Source organism: Diospyros lotus, chromosome 6, assembly GCF_014633365.1.
Source record: "Diospyros lotus cultivar Yz01 chromosome 6, ASM1463336v1, whole genome shotgun sequence".
Classification (NCBI taxonomy): Eukaryota; Viridiplantae; Streptophyta; class Magnoliopsida; order Ericales; family Ebenaceae; genus Diospyros; species Diospyros lotus.
In genome coordinates this window covers 10,652,502-10,669,906 of record NC_068343.1, presented here as the reverse complement: position 1 = coordinate 10,669,906, position 17,405 = coordinate 10,652,502, and the positions used below count along the sequence as shown (strand labels likewise).

At 37.6% G+C, this 17,405-nt stretch overlaps 1 protein-coding gene across 1 annotated transcript in view; it reads left to right on the top strand.

The window, feature by feature from the left end:
* Positions 1-606: 606 nt before the first annotated feature.
* LOC127804057 (protein FMP32, mitochondrial) overlaps positions 607-17,405 on the top strand; it is a 32,134-nt gene continuing 15,335 nt past the window's right edge. Inside the window, exons 1-3 of the mRNA XM_052340779.1 lie at positions 607-1,051; positions 1,147-1,278; positions 1,391-1,450. Coding sequence (XP_052196739.1) covers positions 905-1,051; positions 1,147-1,278; positions 1,391-1,450 — 339 coding nt within the window. The 5' untranslated portion in view covers positions 607-904. The remainder of the gene's footprint in view (positions 1,052-1,146; positions 1,279-1,390; positions 1,451-17,405) is intronic.

The following is a 17,405-nucleotide window of genomic DNA, read 5'->3' as shown; positions in this document are numbered from 1 at the left end:
CTTTTAATAAATTTAAATCTTTAAAATGTATTAAATGACATTAACTATCTTACAATGGCATATAAGTAATCGAGACTTATCTTAAAAGAGTCAAATAAATTTATTTGAGAAAAAAGTTTAAATAAATTTATCTTAAAAGAGGAAAATAAGAGATTATGTGAGGATTTTTTTCAAAAATAAGTCAAATAAATTTAACAAATAATTTGAAAAGACAAAATATTTGAAATCTTTTCATATTTGATATTTTTTTTTCTTATTTTAGTTAACAAACATTATAATTAACATCACCCAATGAAGTATTTTCTTTAATCCTATATTTGGACGAAAGATTGAATAGAAGTTTTCATAATAAAATAAAAGAATACATGATCTTCTTATTTTTATTTGCATCTCAAATTAGAGCATAACGATGGAAAAGAAAATAATAAAAAATTACGTTATTTGTGTTATTCCTTACGTTTTATTATTATTTTATTCTATTGTTTAATTTGTATTTTCTTTCAAGTACATAGCGTTAACATTACTCAAAAATATGGAAAAGTGCAAGTTGTGGAGGGTACAAATGCCATTTTGGGCACGTTTTGGTTTCAGGCCAGAAATTCAGGAACGTAGGGGGAAAGAAAGAAAGAAAGAAAGAAAGGGGGAACGAATATTCACAGCTTCTTTCAAACCACGAAAGGAAAAGCAGAGTTCTCCACGATTTCCGAGGAAGAGAGGGAGAGAGAGAGAGACTTGTATGCGCTTCGTCGCCGTTGTCTGCCCATCCTTCTTGTCATATAAATTTATCCGATAACGGAAAAATCTACGAATCTATCCAGTCTCATTTATTCAATCGCGAACAACAAATCCATTCCCCTTTCTCATCCTTTAATCCAATCAACCAACGATCTGACTCTTCGTTCGAATGGCTGCTTACCATGCGGCTTGTACTCGGGCGCGGCAATCGAGGATAAACTTGGCCGTGATAAGCCGATTCTGTGGTTGCCGGCATATTTCTCAGCTCGTTCATTCCAACGGGAAGCGCCTTTTTCTCGTCGACACTTTAGCCCTTGTATTTGTTCCCCATCTTTTGTTTTGTATCTTTCTTTGTGGGTTTTCAACATCGAAGAAATTGAAAATGTGGGTTTTCGGTTCTTATTGCCCTAGGTGAGGAGATTGGAGGGGCAAGGGGTTCCTTCGAAGCAAGCTGAGGCAATAACCGCTGCCATCACCGAGGTTCTGAACGACAGTTTGGAGAATGTGGCTCAATCCTTCGTCTCCAAGGCTGAAATGCAGAAGGTAGTGATTTTTATTTATCATTGCGCAGGATTTTTGCTGTGGTTTCACCTTTGCTACTTGGAAGTTGGAGATTTGACTTCTTCTGTGGTGATTTCCTGTTGTTTTTCTGCAGACCGAGATGATTCAGGAGTCCAATTTGTCCAAATTCAAGGTCGAAGTTAAAAACTCACAGGTATTAACTTGCTCCATTTGCTCTCTCGGGGATGTCATCATTTGTATTTAGGGGTTCTAGAAATCAGATGCTTTTCTGATGCTGTCTCGACGACTGTTGCTGATATAGTGTATAATATTATCGTAAACAAGAATCAAACTATCATTTTGAGGTCCTGAATGAAGAAAGTTTTTTTTTTTTTTTTTCTGTAACTCTGAATGAATGAAGTTGGAGATGGAAATTTGTGAAAGACAAGGGAAACAATGGAAAAGTTTGAAAATTTATGCAGATGTTTAGAACAGATACTAAAGTGAGCACAAATAATTATACAGGCTTAATAATTAAATAATTACATATGTTTGGGATCAACGCATCCGTAATGTATAGGGTCGAAGTGCATATTTTAGAACTATACTTCAATATTTGGACCTTCAACCATCAAATTAATGGAAAAATAGGAGTCCTTATGCATGAGGAGTACATATAAAGTTCCAACCAAAGAAAAATATGTCTTTGGTCCATAGGGCTTATTTGTTTGTATGGACTGGAGGTCAAGAGGGCCACATTTGTATGGAGCCTTCTCCTTCATTTTTGCAAATGAACTGTTTCTACAATTCGAACTCGTGACCTTGGTCACATAGGAGTAACCTTACCATTATTGCCAAGGTTTGTCCTCATAAAGTTCCAAATAAATGAGACAAATACATTTTTAAAATATAACAATAACAACAATATGTAAAAGGGCATCCAAGGACTAAAAGGCCTTTTTGTCCGGCTCACCTTTTGGGGGAAAAAAGTCAATAGCAATGCTAATATTTGTGTTCATAAGGTTCATTTAGAATCCATCAACAAAACATGTAAAAGGTTACCTAGAGGGACATAGGAATGGACAAACACTGATGCTACAGAAAAGGCGCATGGTACCAAATTAGAAATATGTGATGTCTCTTTTCTCTTCATGTCTCTATTTTTGTTTTCATCTCTCTATCTATATAATTGGCTTATATCTAAAAAATAAAAAGAATAAAATAAAAAAAATTAAAGACCTTTAACTAACCATTTATTTCTAAAGATTCATAATCGGTGTCATTTTGTTACTCTGAATTGTTTTTGTGAGCTTCAGTGCTTGTCAGTGAGTTTGGATGAAAATATTAGAATCTTGTGTAAAATTTCTTTATGTTTGATCCAAGCTTCATGATTAGATCAATATATTATAACATGATTTTTACAATAGAATAATGTAGCAAAGTTATCGGAGAACATACTCGTGTGATGCTGTTATATGTATAAAATAAACTGTATGTATTCAACCACAAGTGTACAGTACAAGCATATATACATATATATACATACATGTACTTAAAAATAAATACACTAATACCCCCTTACTTATCTTATTTAACACTCCCTCTCAAGCTGGGCATGCTAGCATATATATTGAGCATGCCCAGCTTGGTACAAATATAATTCACATGAGACCCTCTAAGTGGTGAGTAAATCAGCCAGTTGATCGTTGGAACCCACATATGTTGTAACTATATCCCCAGAGAGCACATTTTCTCTAACAAAATGGCAATCAATTTCAATATGCTTGGTTCTCTCATGAAACACAGGATTAGAAGCAATATGCATTGCAGTTTGGTTGTCACAAACCAGTTGCATAGACTTAACTTGTGTAACTCCTAACTCCTCAATTATTTGTTTCAACCACACTAGCTCACATGTTGTTACGGCCATTGCCCTGTATTCAACCTCTGTACTGGATCTGATGACAACAGTTTGTTTCTTAGAAACTTCTTACTTTTCCAAGAGACTGGGTTTTCACCCACAAATACACAGTATCTAGATGTGGATCTCTTGTCACTAGGTGATCCTGCCCAATCAGCATCCGTATATCCGACAATTTGACTGTGCCCATGATTTTGATACAATACATCCCGACCAGGGGTAGCCTTCATATACCGAAGAATATGGATCACTGTATCCTAGTGACTGTCACAATGTGAATCCAAGAATTGACTTACCACACTCACAGCAAATGAAATATCAGGATGAGTGACTGTGAGGTAGTTAAATTTCCCAACTAGTCGATGGTAGCGCCCGGGATTAGAAAGAGGCTCCCCCTGTCTCAGTAACGGCCTGATATTTGGATCCATAGGGGTATTTGTAGGCTTACATCCAAGCAATTATGTCTCCTCTAGCATATCCAAGGCATATTTCATCTGAGAAATATAGATGCCTTGTTTTGACTGAGCTACCTCAATACCCAAAAAATATCTCAAATGACCCAGATCCTTAGTCTGAAACTGTTGGTGGAGATGTGCCTTCAATTCAGTGATACCAACATTATCATCCCCTGTAAGTATTATATTATCAACATACATCACTAGAAGAATGTGGTGGCTAGACTGGGAACGATAAAAAACAGAATGATTGGCTTCACTCCGAGTTAATCCAAACTCAAGAACAACTGAACTAAATCGACCAAATCAAGCTCGAGGAGACTGTTTTAAACCGTATAAAGATTTTTGAAGGCGACACACCAACCTAGACTCCCCCTGAGCAATAAAGCCAGGAGGTTGCTCTATATACACCTCCTCCTGTAAATCGCCATGGAGAAAGGCATTTTTGATGTCTAGTTGATGAAGAGGCTAGTGAAACATAGCAGCAAAGGACAAGAAAAGGCGAATAGAGGAGATCTTAGCAACAAGAGAAAATGTATCGCCATAATCAAGACCAAAAACCTGAGTGTATCATTTGGCAACAAGACGAGCCTTAAGACGATCAATCCTGCCATCAGGGCCAACTTTAACAGTGTAAACTCAGTGACAACCAATAGTAGACTTACCCTTGGGAAGATGTATCAAATCCCAAGTCTCGGTTGAATGTAAAGTAGACATTTCTTCGACTATAGCAGCCCGCCACCCTAGATGGGAAAGAGCTTCGGGAACAGATTTAGGAGGAGAAACAGAAGATAAAGAAGAAATAAAAGCAGAATATCCAGGGGATAAAGAATCATAGCTAACAAAATGGGAAATAGGATGGCGAGTACCTTTACGAAGAGCAATAGGTAAGTCAAGATCTAAAGTCGAAGGCGATGGACTAGAGGAGGAGAACGAATCGACACATGGGATGTGTCAGGAGACGGCTCCTGCAGACTAGCGACGACAGTTGATGCTGGTTGGGCCACAAGTTGTGGACGCTGTTGATAGATCTGAAAATTGGGTTGATCAAGGCGAGAGGCAAATGATGGTGGAGACGGTGAAGACATTGGAAAGGGACAGGCAAAGGTAATCCAGTAGACACAAAATCGGAGATCACAGACGAAGAAGGGAAATAATGAGATGACTCAAAGAAGATAACATTCGTTGAAACAAAATATCGAGTTAATTGAGGAGAGTAGCAACGATACCCCTTCTGAAGGCGGGAATAACCCAGAAAAACACATTTGACGGAACGAGCAGATAACTTATCACGACCTGGGGCAAGATGGTGAACAAAGCACATAGTCCCAAAGATACGAGGAGGAAGAGAATATAAGTCAACCTGAGGAAAAAGAATGGAATGAGGAATCTGGTCATTAAGGACAGGAGATGGCATGTGGTTAATTAAGTAACATGTAGTTAAGACAACATCACTCTAATATTGAAGCGGAACATGCATATGAAGAAGAAGTGTGCGGGCTGTCTCAATTAAATGACGATTCTTGCGTTCGGCTACCCTATTTTGTTGTGGGGTTCCAGGACACGAATATTCAAGAGCATAACAAAATGTAGTGAAGACTGAGAATAACTCTGAACGCGTTTTCATTAAATATAACCATGTAATCCAAGAGAAATCATCAATGAATGTTACAAAATAATGAAAACCATCTTGTGGACTGACACGACTGGGACCCCATACATCTGAATGGACTATTGAAAAAGGAGAACTAGTACGTTTATTGGCTCTATTTGGGAAAGAACTACGACTATGTTTCCCAAGTTGAAAAGACTCACACTCTAAGGAAGAAATACTAGAGAGACTGAGAACCATCTTATTGAGAATGGGAAGAGATGGGTGCCCCAGGTGACAATGGACTTGTAGTGTGGAAGTTGTCGTCGTGCATGCCATTGAAGAAGCAGGGAGAGACAAATAGTAGAGACTGTTAGACTCAAGCCCCGTGCCAATCATCCGTTCGGTCCTGCACAGGAACAAAATCAGACAAAAAAGTTATAGAGCAATTAAGACCGCGAGTGAGTTGACTGACAAAGAGCAAATTAAAGGTATATTGTGGTAAATGTAAAACAGATGATAATGGTAAAGTAGGAAGAGGTAATGCGGTGCTAATACTCGTGATTGAGGCTTGAGAGCCATCAACCAATGTAACAAGAGGTAGAGACTGCGAAGTTTGAACATGAGATAGGAGACGGCGACGGCTAGGGTTAGGGTTTGTGCTCTGATACCATGTTATATGTATAAAATAAACTGTATGTATTCAACCACAAGTGTACAGTACACACGTATATATATATATACGTACATGTACTTAAAAATAAATATACTAATACCCCCTTACTTATCTTATTTAACAGATGCAGTTAGAAACACATTCTCCCCCTCTTGATTCTCCCCATGCAATAATGATAGGATACATGTACATTTATATTGGGGGGGGGGGGGATCAATGACATAGTTAGAGAGGAAGAAACAATATATAAGTGCAGAAATTTTGCTAGAAACAGTGTAAGATCAAAGTAGGAATGAAATATAAAACCTAGGGTTCCAGAAAACCTCAAACATCAAGTTTGAATAAAAATTACTGCCTACAAAGCATTTCCAAAGATACTTATACCAGGGTTACAATAGTAATAAATCCTAGCCATAAATCGCTAAGGAATCCTTGTAATCTTAGCCATCTATCTATATTAAAAGTCACATGCTAGCCACATGACTACTTATTATGGCTAATAATATAAATTCTAACAATAAGCTAAACATATAAAAAAAATAGAAACACTAATAAATTAAGGAATATGGTCCTCCATCAATATCCCTGGGTTGAAAAATAAGCTTGATTCTGATAAAAATTCTTTTGACAACTTCAGCATGTGTTTTTAGACTCTTCAATTTCCTTGAAGCTCTTCCTTTGCAATCCAAGTGCTTTCACTTGCTAGTTAACCCAATCATTGCCCCCAAAATTGCCTATATTGATTGCCCCTCTCTAGAGATAGCTTCTCTAACATCCAAAACTTCCTCAATGACATTTGGTTGCACTTTTGGCAATCATTCAAGTTGGTCAGTTTCTGCTGTATCTTCATCAAAACCTTCAAATGGATATAAATCTACGATATTGAAAACTGGACTGATTTGTAATTTTGGTAGCTGCTCACTTCATAGGCATTTGAACTAATTTTCTTAAGAATCTTTCAGGGCCCAGACTTCCTGGACTTCAATTTGTGGTAAATTCCCTTGGGAACCCTCTCTTGCCTCAAAGGTACAAGTGGCATACCACCCTCTTCAAATTCCTTGGAGCAGCCGTATAAATTTGCTGCATTAGCACAAGAATCATTGCTAGCCTTCAAGGTTGTTTCGCAAACAGTCTTCATTATAGTTCTCACACTTACACACTCTAGGATATCTCTCAAGAACTGCTCGCTCACTCACACGAAAAAGGATAGAATTTAGGAAACAATAAACAACATAGAATTCAACACACACACACAAGACAAATGAGATTTATCCTGGTTTGGATCTCCTTTTGGGAGAACCTACGTCCAGACTAATAAGGGCCTTTCTCTTCACTATCTTGGAAAAACACAAGAACATATTACATGTACTACACTCTCACACACAACCCCTATACACAAGCTGTCTAATCTTGGAGATTACAAAGCTATACACACTTTCCTCTCACATACATAGCACATACTCTTTCTTTCAAGATAGAATGAAAATCAGTGTCTCAAATGAGACCCCTGACCCTCTATTTATAAACCATAGAGGGCGGAACTTACAAGAACAAAACTGGTAACCGCCTTATACATGTGGCGGTTACCGTTACAATATGTAATTGATAATCTAACGATCTTCTAGAAACCTCTTTGAAACTCATCCTTTCTTGTTTCTTTTCTCTCCTGAGCCTCAAGACTAATCTAAGGAAAATGTTTTACCAAATTCTCCACCCATTTGCATTTGATTAGGCTTCCTCGGGACATATACCTGCACCCTTCTATTCTCGCCAAGCTCTTCTTTATTCATCATCTTGGACTACCTGTAGTAGCTTCATACAAATGCTTCAGCTTTGCAATAGGTACAACCTTTGTGAACATGTTAGCTACATTCTTATCACTTGCAACTTTAGCTAGCTTTACATCTTGTTTCTCTATTATTTCCCTGATAAAGTGGTGTTGCACATTTATGTGTTTTGTCCTTTCATGGTGTGCTTGGTTTTTAGACAAGTGAATGGCACTTTGACTATCACACATTAGAGTAGTATCCACTATAGTCCCTAGGAGTTCACTAGTTAGGCCTTTTAACCACATAGCCTTTTTTATAGCTTCAAATACTACTATATATTCTACCTCAGTTGTAGATAAAGCCACCACATGTTGGAGGCTTGATTTTCGACTGATAGTAGAATTCCACAACTTAAATACATACCCGGTTGTGGATCTTCTTTTATTTAAATCAGCAACATAATCAACATCCTAATACCTTAGGATGCTTGCTGGTTCTCCCGTATTTGCTCCACCATAAGACAAAACAGTGCTATAAGAGCATCTTAAATACCTAAACACCCACTTAACAACATTCCAGTGTGCTTTACCTGGATTTGCCATGAATCTACTCACTACACTCATTGCATGAGCTAAATCAGGCCTTGTGCACACCATGCTATACATTAAACTCCCCACAACACTAAAAAAAGGGAATATTATCCATTTCTTTCATACTCTCTTCATCCTTAGGTGATTGATCCGAGGATAACTTAAAATGAGAGGCAAATGACACATTCACAGCCTTAGCATCAACCATTCCAAACCTTTTAATTAGCTTTTCTAGATAGGATTTTTGAGATAGGTATAATTTTCTTTGCTGTTTATTTCGAGTGATTTCAATCCCTAGTATTTTCTTTGCTTCCCCTAGCTCCTTCATCTCAAATTCTGACTTTAATTTCAGCTTTAGTTGCTGAATTTCTTGATTGGATTGACTTGCTATGAGTATGTCATCCACATAAAAGGAGTAGATAGATTGAGATACTAGGTGAGATATGTTTAAAATAAACACAACAATCATAGGGACTTCTAATAAACCCTTGGTTTACCATAACCATATCAAATTTCCTATACCATTGCCTTGGAGATTGCTTAAGCCCATAAAGTGATTTCTTAAGCAAGCATACCTTCTCCACCTTTCCTCTAGATTTAAAACCTTTTGGTTGTTCCATTAGTATCCCCTCATCTAGGTCTTCATGAAGAAAAGTTGTGGTTACATCCATTTGTTCTAGTTTTATATTTAAGTGGGCTGTTATGGCAAACAACACTCGAATTGAGGTGTGTCTCACCACAGGTGATAAAACCTCATTGAAGTCTATACCCGGGGCTTAAGTAAAACCCCTAGACACCAACCTAGCCTTATACCTAGGTTTAGGGTTAATTCCGGCCCCTTCTTTTATCTTATAAAGTCACTTATAGCATACTACTCGCTACCCTTGAGGTTTTTCAACCAGAATCCAGGTCTGGTTCTTTCTCAGGGACTCTATTTCAGACTCCATGGCTTCTTTCCATCTTTTTGACTCCTTAGAGGTCATTGCCTCTTCATATGTAAGAGGCTCATCTCCTACCATTTCCGTTGCACTTGTAAGGGCATAGAACACTAGGTCTGAGAAGCTTTATTATTAAAATGTTGTCTAGAGTCTAGATTCATAAGATCAGTTATAGCATTGTATTTGAGGGCCAATGAAGTATTAAATAGAAGTTGTAACCCAAACTGTAATTAGTGTTAAGTTGGGGGGTTAAACTGTAAATATTTTATGTCTTTATTGGAATATCCACCCATTATTATAAATAGAGGGCAAGGGGTAGCAAATGAAGAGAGAGTTCTCATTTTTCTGTTTGTAACGAGTGCTGATTGTTTCTAAGAGAAAGGCTAGGTGCTATTAGGCTATTAGCTTTGTAATGTTGGGGAAAACAATTGGGGCGTTCGGGAAATAGAAGGAAGAGAAGGGCCACTACTGTACTGATCGATTTCTGGAAATAAAGATTGCTCTCGGGAGGTTTTTAGAGGCTGGATGTAGTGCCATTCACATGGCATGAACCAGGATAATCTTGGTGTTCTTGTGCATGTGTGGTTTGTGTTTCTTCACTTTCTTGTTTGGCTTAATTCTGTTTTAGTTTATATCTTCTGTTGATTCTATTAAATCTGTTCCTAAGATCTAATCCGTGAGTGTGTGATAGGAAGTGTGGTAGAATTCCTGTCCAAGAAAGTAGTTCCAGCGGCCCTAGGTATAACATGTATCTTATAAGTGGCCTGCGACTCCATCTTTGTCTCTTTCTAGCCACATTATACCTACAGGTATCCAGCTGGTCACCTAAACTAGAGTTTGCATCACTCTCTTCCTCGCTTTCCTCATATTGAGCAGAATCCTGATCATGAGGTTCTTCTAGGACATTTTCATGCACTATGCCTTGGACCTCTAACTCTATAGGCTTAGATTTTCTCTCTAAGTCTTGCTAGTCCTCTATATTGATTGTCTTTGATATAGAGTCTTCATCAAATGTGACATCTCTTGAGATAATAGTTATTGGCTCTTTAGTCTCAAGGTTCCACAATTTGTAACCTTTGACTCCGATGGGATATCCTACAAATAGGCATTTCTTAGCCTGAGGTTCCAGCTTGCCTTGCTTCACATGAGCATAGGCTAAGCAACCAAATACCCTAAAGTGTTCTAAACTTGGCTTATGACCTGTCCACCTTTCATAGGGGGTTTGAAACTCAATTGCAGCTGATGGTGATATGTTGATCACATAAGTTGCAGATGATATTGCCTCCCCCTAAAAAGATTTGGGCAAATTTGCATGGAATAACATGCATCTCACTCTTTTTAATAATATTCTATTCATTCTTTCGGTCAATCCATTTTGTTTAGGGTTCCCTGGGGCTGTGTGCCTAATTATCCCACTCTCTTTGCACATTTGAGCGAACTCTTTATTGCAGAATTCTAGCCCATTATCTGTTCTAATGGTTTTAATAGTCCTCCTTTTTTGGTTATCTACCATTTTCTTCCAAGTCCTAAAGGCCTCAAAGGTATGATCTGATGACTTTAAGACATAAACCCACAATATTTTAGAGTAGTCATCAATAATGGATAGAAAATACCTAGAGTCTCCATGGGCTAGGGTTTGAGATGGTCCCCACAAATCTGAGTGTAGATGGTCTAATGGTGATTTTAAGGAATGAATTGCTTTCTTGCTGAATTTAACTTTGACAGCTTTGCCATAGATGTAGGACTCACATTTATTGAGTCCTGCAACCTGGCCATGACCTAGAATGCCTTGCTTGGCAAGCTCTTTGAGCCCTTGCTCGCTAATGTGTGACATCCTTAGATGCCACAACCTTGCCTTCACTTGGGCATTGCTGCTTGCTACAGCAGCTTCCCCACTTAAAGTGGTTGCTTGCAGAATGTATATACCATTCTACAACACTACCCTCATGCATATTCAGGATCCTTTGGTGATTTTCAAAACTCCACTGTCACCCTCTTAAATAAGCATGCTTGTCGATTTATTCAGATTCCATTTTTATTTAAGGGTAAATTGACCAGGAACCCCTTGAACTTTGGTCATTTGGCCTAGACATGCTTTGAACTTTAAAATTTGCAAATTTGCCAAATAAGTCCCTAAACTTCCCAAAATTGGCCTAAACACCCCCTGAATTTTGGCCCTTTGAGTGGTTGTCATGGTTAATTTTGGAAAGTTTAGGAATTGATTGTCGAATTTTAAAGTTCAGGGATTGTAATGGATCACGGTGAAATGAAAAGACTTGTTCTAACAAGGTAAGAAGTTAAAAGTAAATCATACAAAAAAAAAAAAAGATTCATCCACATTCATCCCAAGAGCCTTTTAATTGAGCATCTTTGTCATTTTAGGGACATGATCATGCATCTCACGAGTACATCAAACTTCATGAAAGTAATCTCATCTATTAGTGTCCTTGAAAGAGACTTGTGAACAGTTTTAAAATGTTCTTTCACATTCTTAATGAATTTCTTAGCCCTTTTTAGTTGTAGTGGAGCATTCACTTGATATTGTTTGCTATAGTTATTCACATGAACATTAAGGTCAATTTTATAGATCTTTTTCAGGCTTTCCACAGTTCCTTTTCATCAAGTCTGTTAGAATTAGTAATATCAGCTGACTTTTCCAGTTGGATTACTATATCAAGATCTAGGACCTCTAAGTTAAACTGAATCTTATCTTGAAACCAGTCTAAGAGGTTTAATTTATTGAGCAACAGAATAGATGAAATGTGAGGAAAAACTCAGATGTTTTCAGTTATGAATCAATTTATCCATACTTTTAAAAAAAAAATCATAATAAGTAAATCATTCTTATAAACAATAATAAATCATTCAATTATTATAAACAATAAATAAAATCCAATTACAATTCATAATAAATAATCATTAAATTATCATGGTAAATTTTCTGTTATCTATAGGGGTAGGTCTGTTACATTTGGGGGTTTGGTTTCTCTATCTCAAGTTCATGATATAAGATCTAACAATTTTTCTGTTGGTCATGTAATGGAACCCTCTTCTTTTCTTTGGGCTTGAGATTGATTGTGAACAGGTGAAATGCCTTAAATACTAGAAGTGTTAAGAGGATTACTCAAGTAACTCAACCCACAAGTCAAGTTGTGTCCAATTCCTATTCTAACAAAAAATAAACACCAATTATCCTAAAATTGATTGTGGAAAAATATGGCAATAATTTTTATTGAACTGGGAGACATATATACACATAAGATGCTTACCTAAATATGGAAACAAATCTCCTAATTGAGTAATCTTCTATTTACAGTAATATAGATATAATCACATCCTAATTATAGCTTTTAAATCTACAGAATATTGACTAATCACACATATAATCAAGTGCTTGATTCATGACACTTAATCTCAAGCTGGTGAATAGATATTGTCCATGTTGTGTTTGCCTCGAGTTTGTGTGATAGGAGATCAGTAAAATATTAGAGATTCATCAGCTAGAAGTTAGATCAATTAGGTTTCAAATACCAAGTGTAATTTACTTAGTCTTTTGGGGTATAATTGTAATATCCCAATGTTAGTTAGTTACATTGGGGTGTCCGCCCTTTCTGTAAATAAGAGGACAGGGGCAGGAGGGGCAGTCGAGATGATTCAAGTGAGAGTTTTTATTCATTTGTGATCGAGTACTGGTTTCATTTTTGAGAAAAGAAAGGTTGAGTGATCAGGGTTTAGTCTTGTGCATTCTTGAGAGAATGAGAGGTTAGTACTCTGGGATATAGATGAGGGCGAGAAATTGATGTACTGATCATATTTTCATCTGAATAAAGATTGCTCTGTGGGTGTTGGATTGCTGGATGTAGGTTTGCCTAAGTGCATTCCGAATCAGGATAAATCTCGATCTTGTGGTTTGATTTTCGCTTTCTGTCATTATATTTTTCTTATGTTATATTTGATTACTCAATTGGTTTTTTCTAATTCCGTGAGTGTGTAAGGATTTGTGTGGAAGTTCTCTTCTGATTGTTCTTGGTTTGTAAGTCTTAATATCAACAGTCCATTCCCAGCTTGGCTGTAAGCTTGTGAAAGACTTGACAATTGAGTCTTTTGGTTGGAACAACAGCTAGTTGTGATTCACTTGGTATATAAGGTGTACATATAAGATCATTGTCCAATTTTTCTTTAATAAAATTTCGATCCACCTCATTGTGTTTTGTTTGGTCATGCTGCATAGGATTGTGTGCAATGCTAATAGCTAACTTATTGTCACAATAGAGTTTCATAAGGCCATCCCACTTGAGTCTTAGATCTTCCTAAATAATCTTTAACCATTATAGTTCACATATCCCTTGTGCCATTACTCGGAATTCTGATTCTGCACTTGACCTTGCCATGACGTGTTGTTTCTTGTTCCTCCAAGTAACCAAGTTTCCACCCAAGAAAATACAATATCTCGTGGTAGACCGTCTATTAACCACCGAGCTTGCATAATCTGCATTAGTGTAGGCCTCTAGGGTGAGTTTCTCACCCTTTTTTAATAAAATTCCCTTTCCTAAAGTACCCTTGAGATAATGCAAAATTCTGTAGACTATTTGCAGGTGAAGTTCCTTGGGTTTGTGCATGAATTGACTTATTATACTAATGACATAGGTTGTGTTTGGCCATGTATGAAATAGGTAAATCAGCCTGCCAACCAACCTTTGATATGCCTCTTTGTTTGTGTCTGTATCTCCCTCAGCTTCACCAAATTTTTGATTAGGGTCAATTGGAATATTGGATGGTTTGCAAGCCATTTTTCTTGTGTCTCGCAAAAGATCAAGAGCATACTTGTTGTGATAGAATCTGAACCTGAGTGTTTTATGAATAGAGTGTGGTCTCCTTGACTCGGTTTATAACCCATGGCTTGCATTACTTTGGAAAATCTCCCGAGCCACATAGTGCCTTCTTGAGTCTACAAACCTTAGTCTGAAGTTTGTTTTTGTTTAATCATGGGGGTATGTCCATGTAAATTTTCTCCTCAAGGTCTCCATTCAAGAAAACATTCTTCACGTCAAACTGTATAATGTATTAAAGGCCAGTCAAAGTTAGCTGCTAGGGATAAGAGAATTCTCATCGTGTTCATCTTGGCTACTGGGGCCAATGTTTCTTGGTAGTCTGTTCCATATGTTTGGGTGTAACCTTTAGCTACCAATCTAGTTTTGTATCTTTGAAGTGTCACATCTGCTTTATACTCGATTGTGAATCCCATTTGCACCCAACAAGTTTCTTCCCTTTTGGTAAATCACAATCTCCCATGTATTATTCTTTTCCAGGGCCTGCATTTCAACATTCATGGCATTCCTCCAATTTTCATAGTTTAAAGCCTCTGATAATGTGGTAGGAATGTGTGCAGTATGTATGTTGGTAAGAAAGCTTCTATGAGATGGAGAACATCTTTTAAAGGATACAAAGTGAGAGAGTGGATATAAGAGATATTCCTTTCCTTAGTGCTATAGGTAGGTCAATATCAGTCATGGAATCAACATTAGAAGGTGAGCCAAGAGATGTTACCTCATTTCTAGATGTTGGATTTGATGATAGGTGCAACCTTGGTTTGAGTTTTGGATTAGTCCTTCTTGAGTAAATTTGGAAAAATCATTTGTCAATGGTGGCCTCCCCCCCTGCAGTTTTGGAAACCAGGTTGTAGGGAGGATTCAGGTTCATGAGTTTGTGGAGTGGAGTCAAGTGCAGGTTTGGGCAGTAGGTCAGGAGGAGGTTCAAATGCAGGTTTGGTGGATTCAAATGCAGGTTTGAGCAGAGGTTTAGGAACTAGTGATAAGTTAGGAAGGAACAACTCATCCTTATCTTCCATAATTGAGGTCTCCCTCTGAAGAGAAGGGTGACTAAAATAGGGTATAGTCTCAACAAATGTAACATCCGCAGAAACCAAAAAGTTTTCAGTCAGAGGATGATAGCATTTGTATCTTTTTTGTGTAAAAGAATAGTCCACAAAGACACTTAAGAGCTCTATGATCCAACTTCCTTGTTTAGGGCTATGAACATGAACAAATGAAACACACATGACTACCTTAGGGCTAAGCTGATTTGTGGTAGGAAGAGTAGGATAGAAGTGGGATAAAACTGCTATTGGAGTCTGAAGATGTAACACTCTGGAGGGTAACTGGTTGATGACATGACATGAGTGGCTGAGTACGGATTCCCCCCAAAATTGTTTAGGCACATTTGTGTGAAACAACAATACCCTTGTAGTATCCAAGGGATGCCTGTTCTTTCATTCTGCAATCTCATTCTGTTGAAGGGTAGAAACACACGAGGACTCATGAATAACTCTCCGTTGAAGGAAATAGGTGGAAAGGGTTTGGTTGAAATAATCCTTTGCATTGTTTGACCTAATCGTTTGATTTTTGCCCAAAATTGATTGTGGATCATAGAAAAGAAATTAGAGAGAATATCACTCACATCAAATTTAAATTTAAGAAGAAAGACTCATGTAATTCTTGTGCAATCATTAATAAACGAAACAAACCAACGTGCCCCAGAAACATTTGGAATGATTGATGAATCCCAGATATCACTATGAATTAATTCAAAAGGAAGATGCCATCATTTATTACTAGTAGGAAAAACAACATGTTTATGTTTGGCAAACTCACAGACATTAAAATGAAACTATCTAATATTTAGGCCTTTAAACAAAGAAGGAAATATGATTTTAATAGTGGAAAAAACAAGATGCCCCAGCCTGTATGATGCAGCCAAATAGTGTCATTGGGGGGTATATGTGATTCTAAAAGGCATCTTAAGGGCTGGTTCCACCTGCCAACTGGTAATTTTTAAGATTTCTCAAGATAGTACAAGCCATCCTGTTCCTTAGTACGTTCAATCATTAGTCCTGAGTCCTTGTTTTGAAACAAATAGTAAGAAGAGAGAAAAATCACTTTGCAATTGACATCATAGGATAGTTTGGATACGGAGAGAAGGTTTGGTGGACAATTTAGGCACATGAAAGACATTTTTGAGGGTCAAGATAAGACTGATTTTAATCTCTCATAGCTATTGTGATCAAAGAACCGTCAGTTGTAGCAATTTTTCGATTGCTTGAACAGGGTGAGTATGTGTGAAAAAACTGGGAGGAAGGAGTCATATGGTCAGTGGCCTCAATTGGTTTTGGGTCCAACATGACACCCTGCTTGCTTTCCTTAGCTAATAATCGAAATCATTTCATTAGGTGAGGGTAAATCATCTTTGCCTAGAATTTGAACCCTCACCTGATCATACTCCACGTTGAGACCTGCAAGGAAATCGTAGGTGCGATCTTTGTCTATGAAAGCTTTCAAGGTGGCTGCGTCATCACTGATCTTCATCTTAATGACTCGGTAGTGATCCATCTCTTGCCAGAGTCCCTTTAGGAAATTGGCATAGTCGTTTGATAGTTTTGTTTCCTTTGATTCGCTAAAGCTATTTTGGTCTTCGATTTGAAGATTTGGGCTGCATCTTTAATTTGAGTAGGTTTGTTGGATAGATTCCCAAACCTCCTTTACTGTTGATAAGAACATGCAGGCGTCACTAATTTTGGGTGCCATGCAACTCCACAACCATGCAATTATCATGGAATTTTCTTCATCCCATGCTGCATAGGCTGGAACTTTCTTCTTTGGTTCGGTCCCTATAATATGGTGTCATGTTCCTAAGAGTATAGTAGTAATAGATAATAGATGTATTCCTTTTGTTTGTATCTGTTGTAGTTTGGATTGAACCACCTGTACTTGTATCAGAGCCAACAATTATCGGCTATGATTTCGTCAATTCTAGTAGTGAATTTGTTTCAGTCATGTATTGGAGGCAGATCCGAGCCATCAAGATCCTAGCGATTGTGATCGAATCGGTGAATTGCAGTGACCCACCATGATTGCTTGGGAATTGTGGATTGTTGATCCACATCGTGCGATTGGAGCCAATCCATTCAGGAGGCGGTGCTAGAGGCGCTTCCTGGCAACAAGTTTGACCACTAGTTCAACAAAAATTATCAAGCTGCGTGTAAAGGTGAAACAGATTCCAACAAATTTCATGATTACGACATATCTGAGTCTGAGTCTTGAATACGAAGCCGGTGATTGACTCGGGGTTGGAAATTCAGAGGTTGCCTGACTTTTGGAGGCGACTTGAAGGACCGGATCTATTTTTTAGATTTGACTGTGACGTTTGAGGAGATTCTAGCTATCCTAGTGGCTA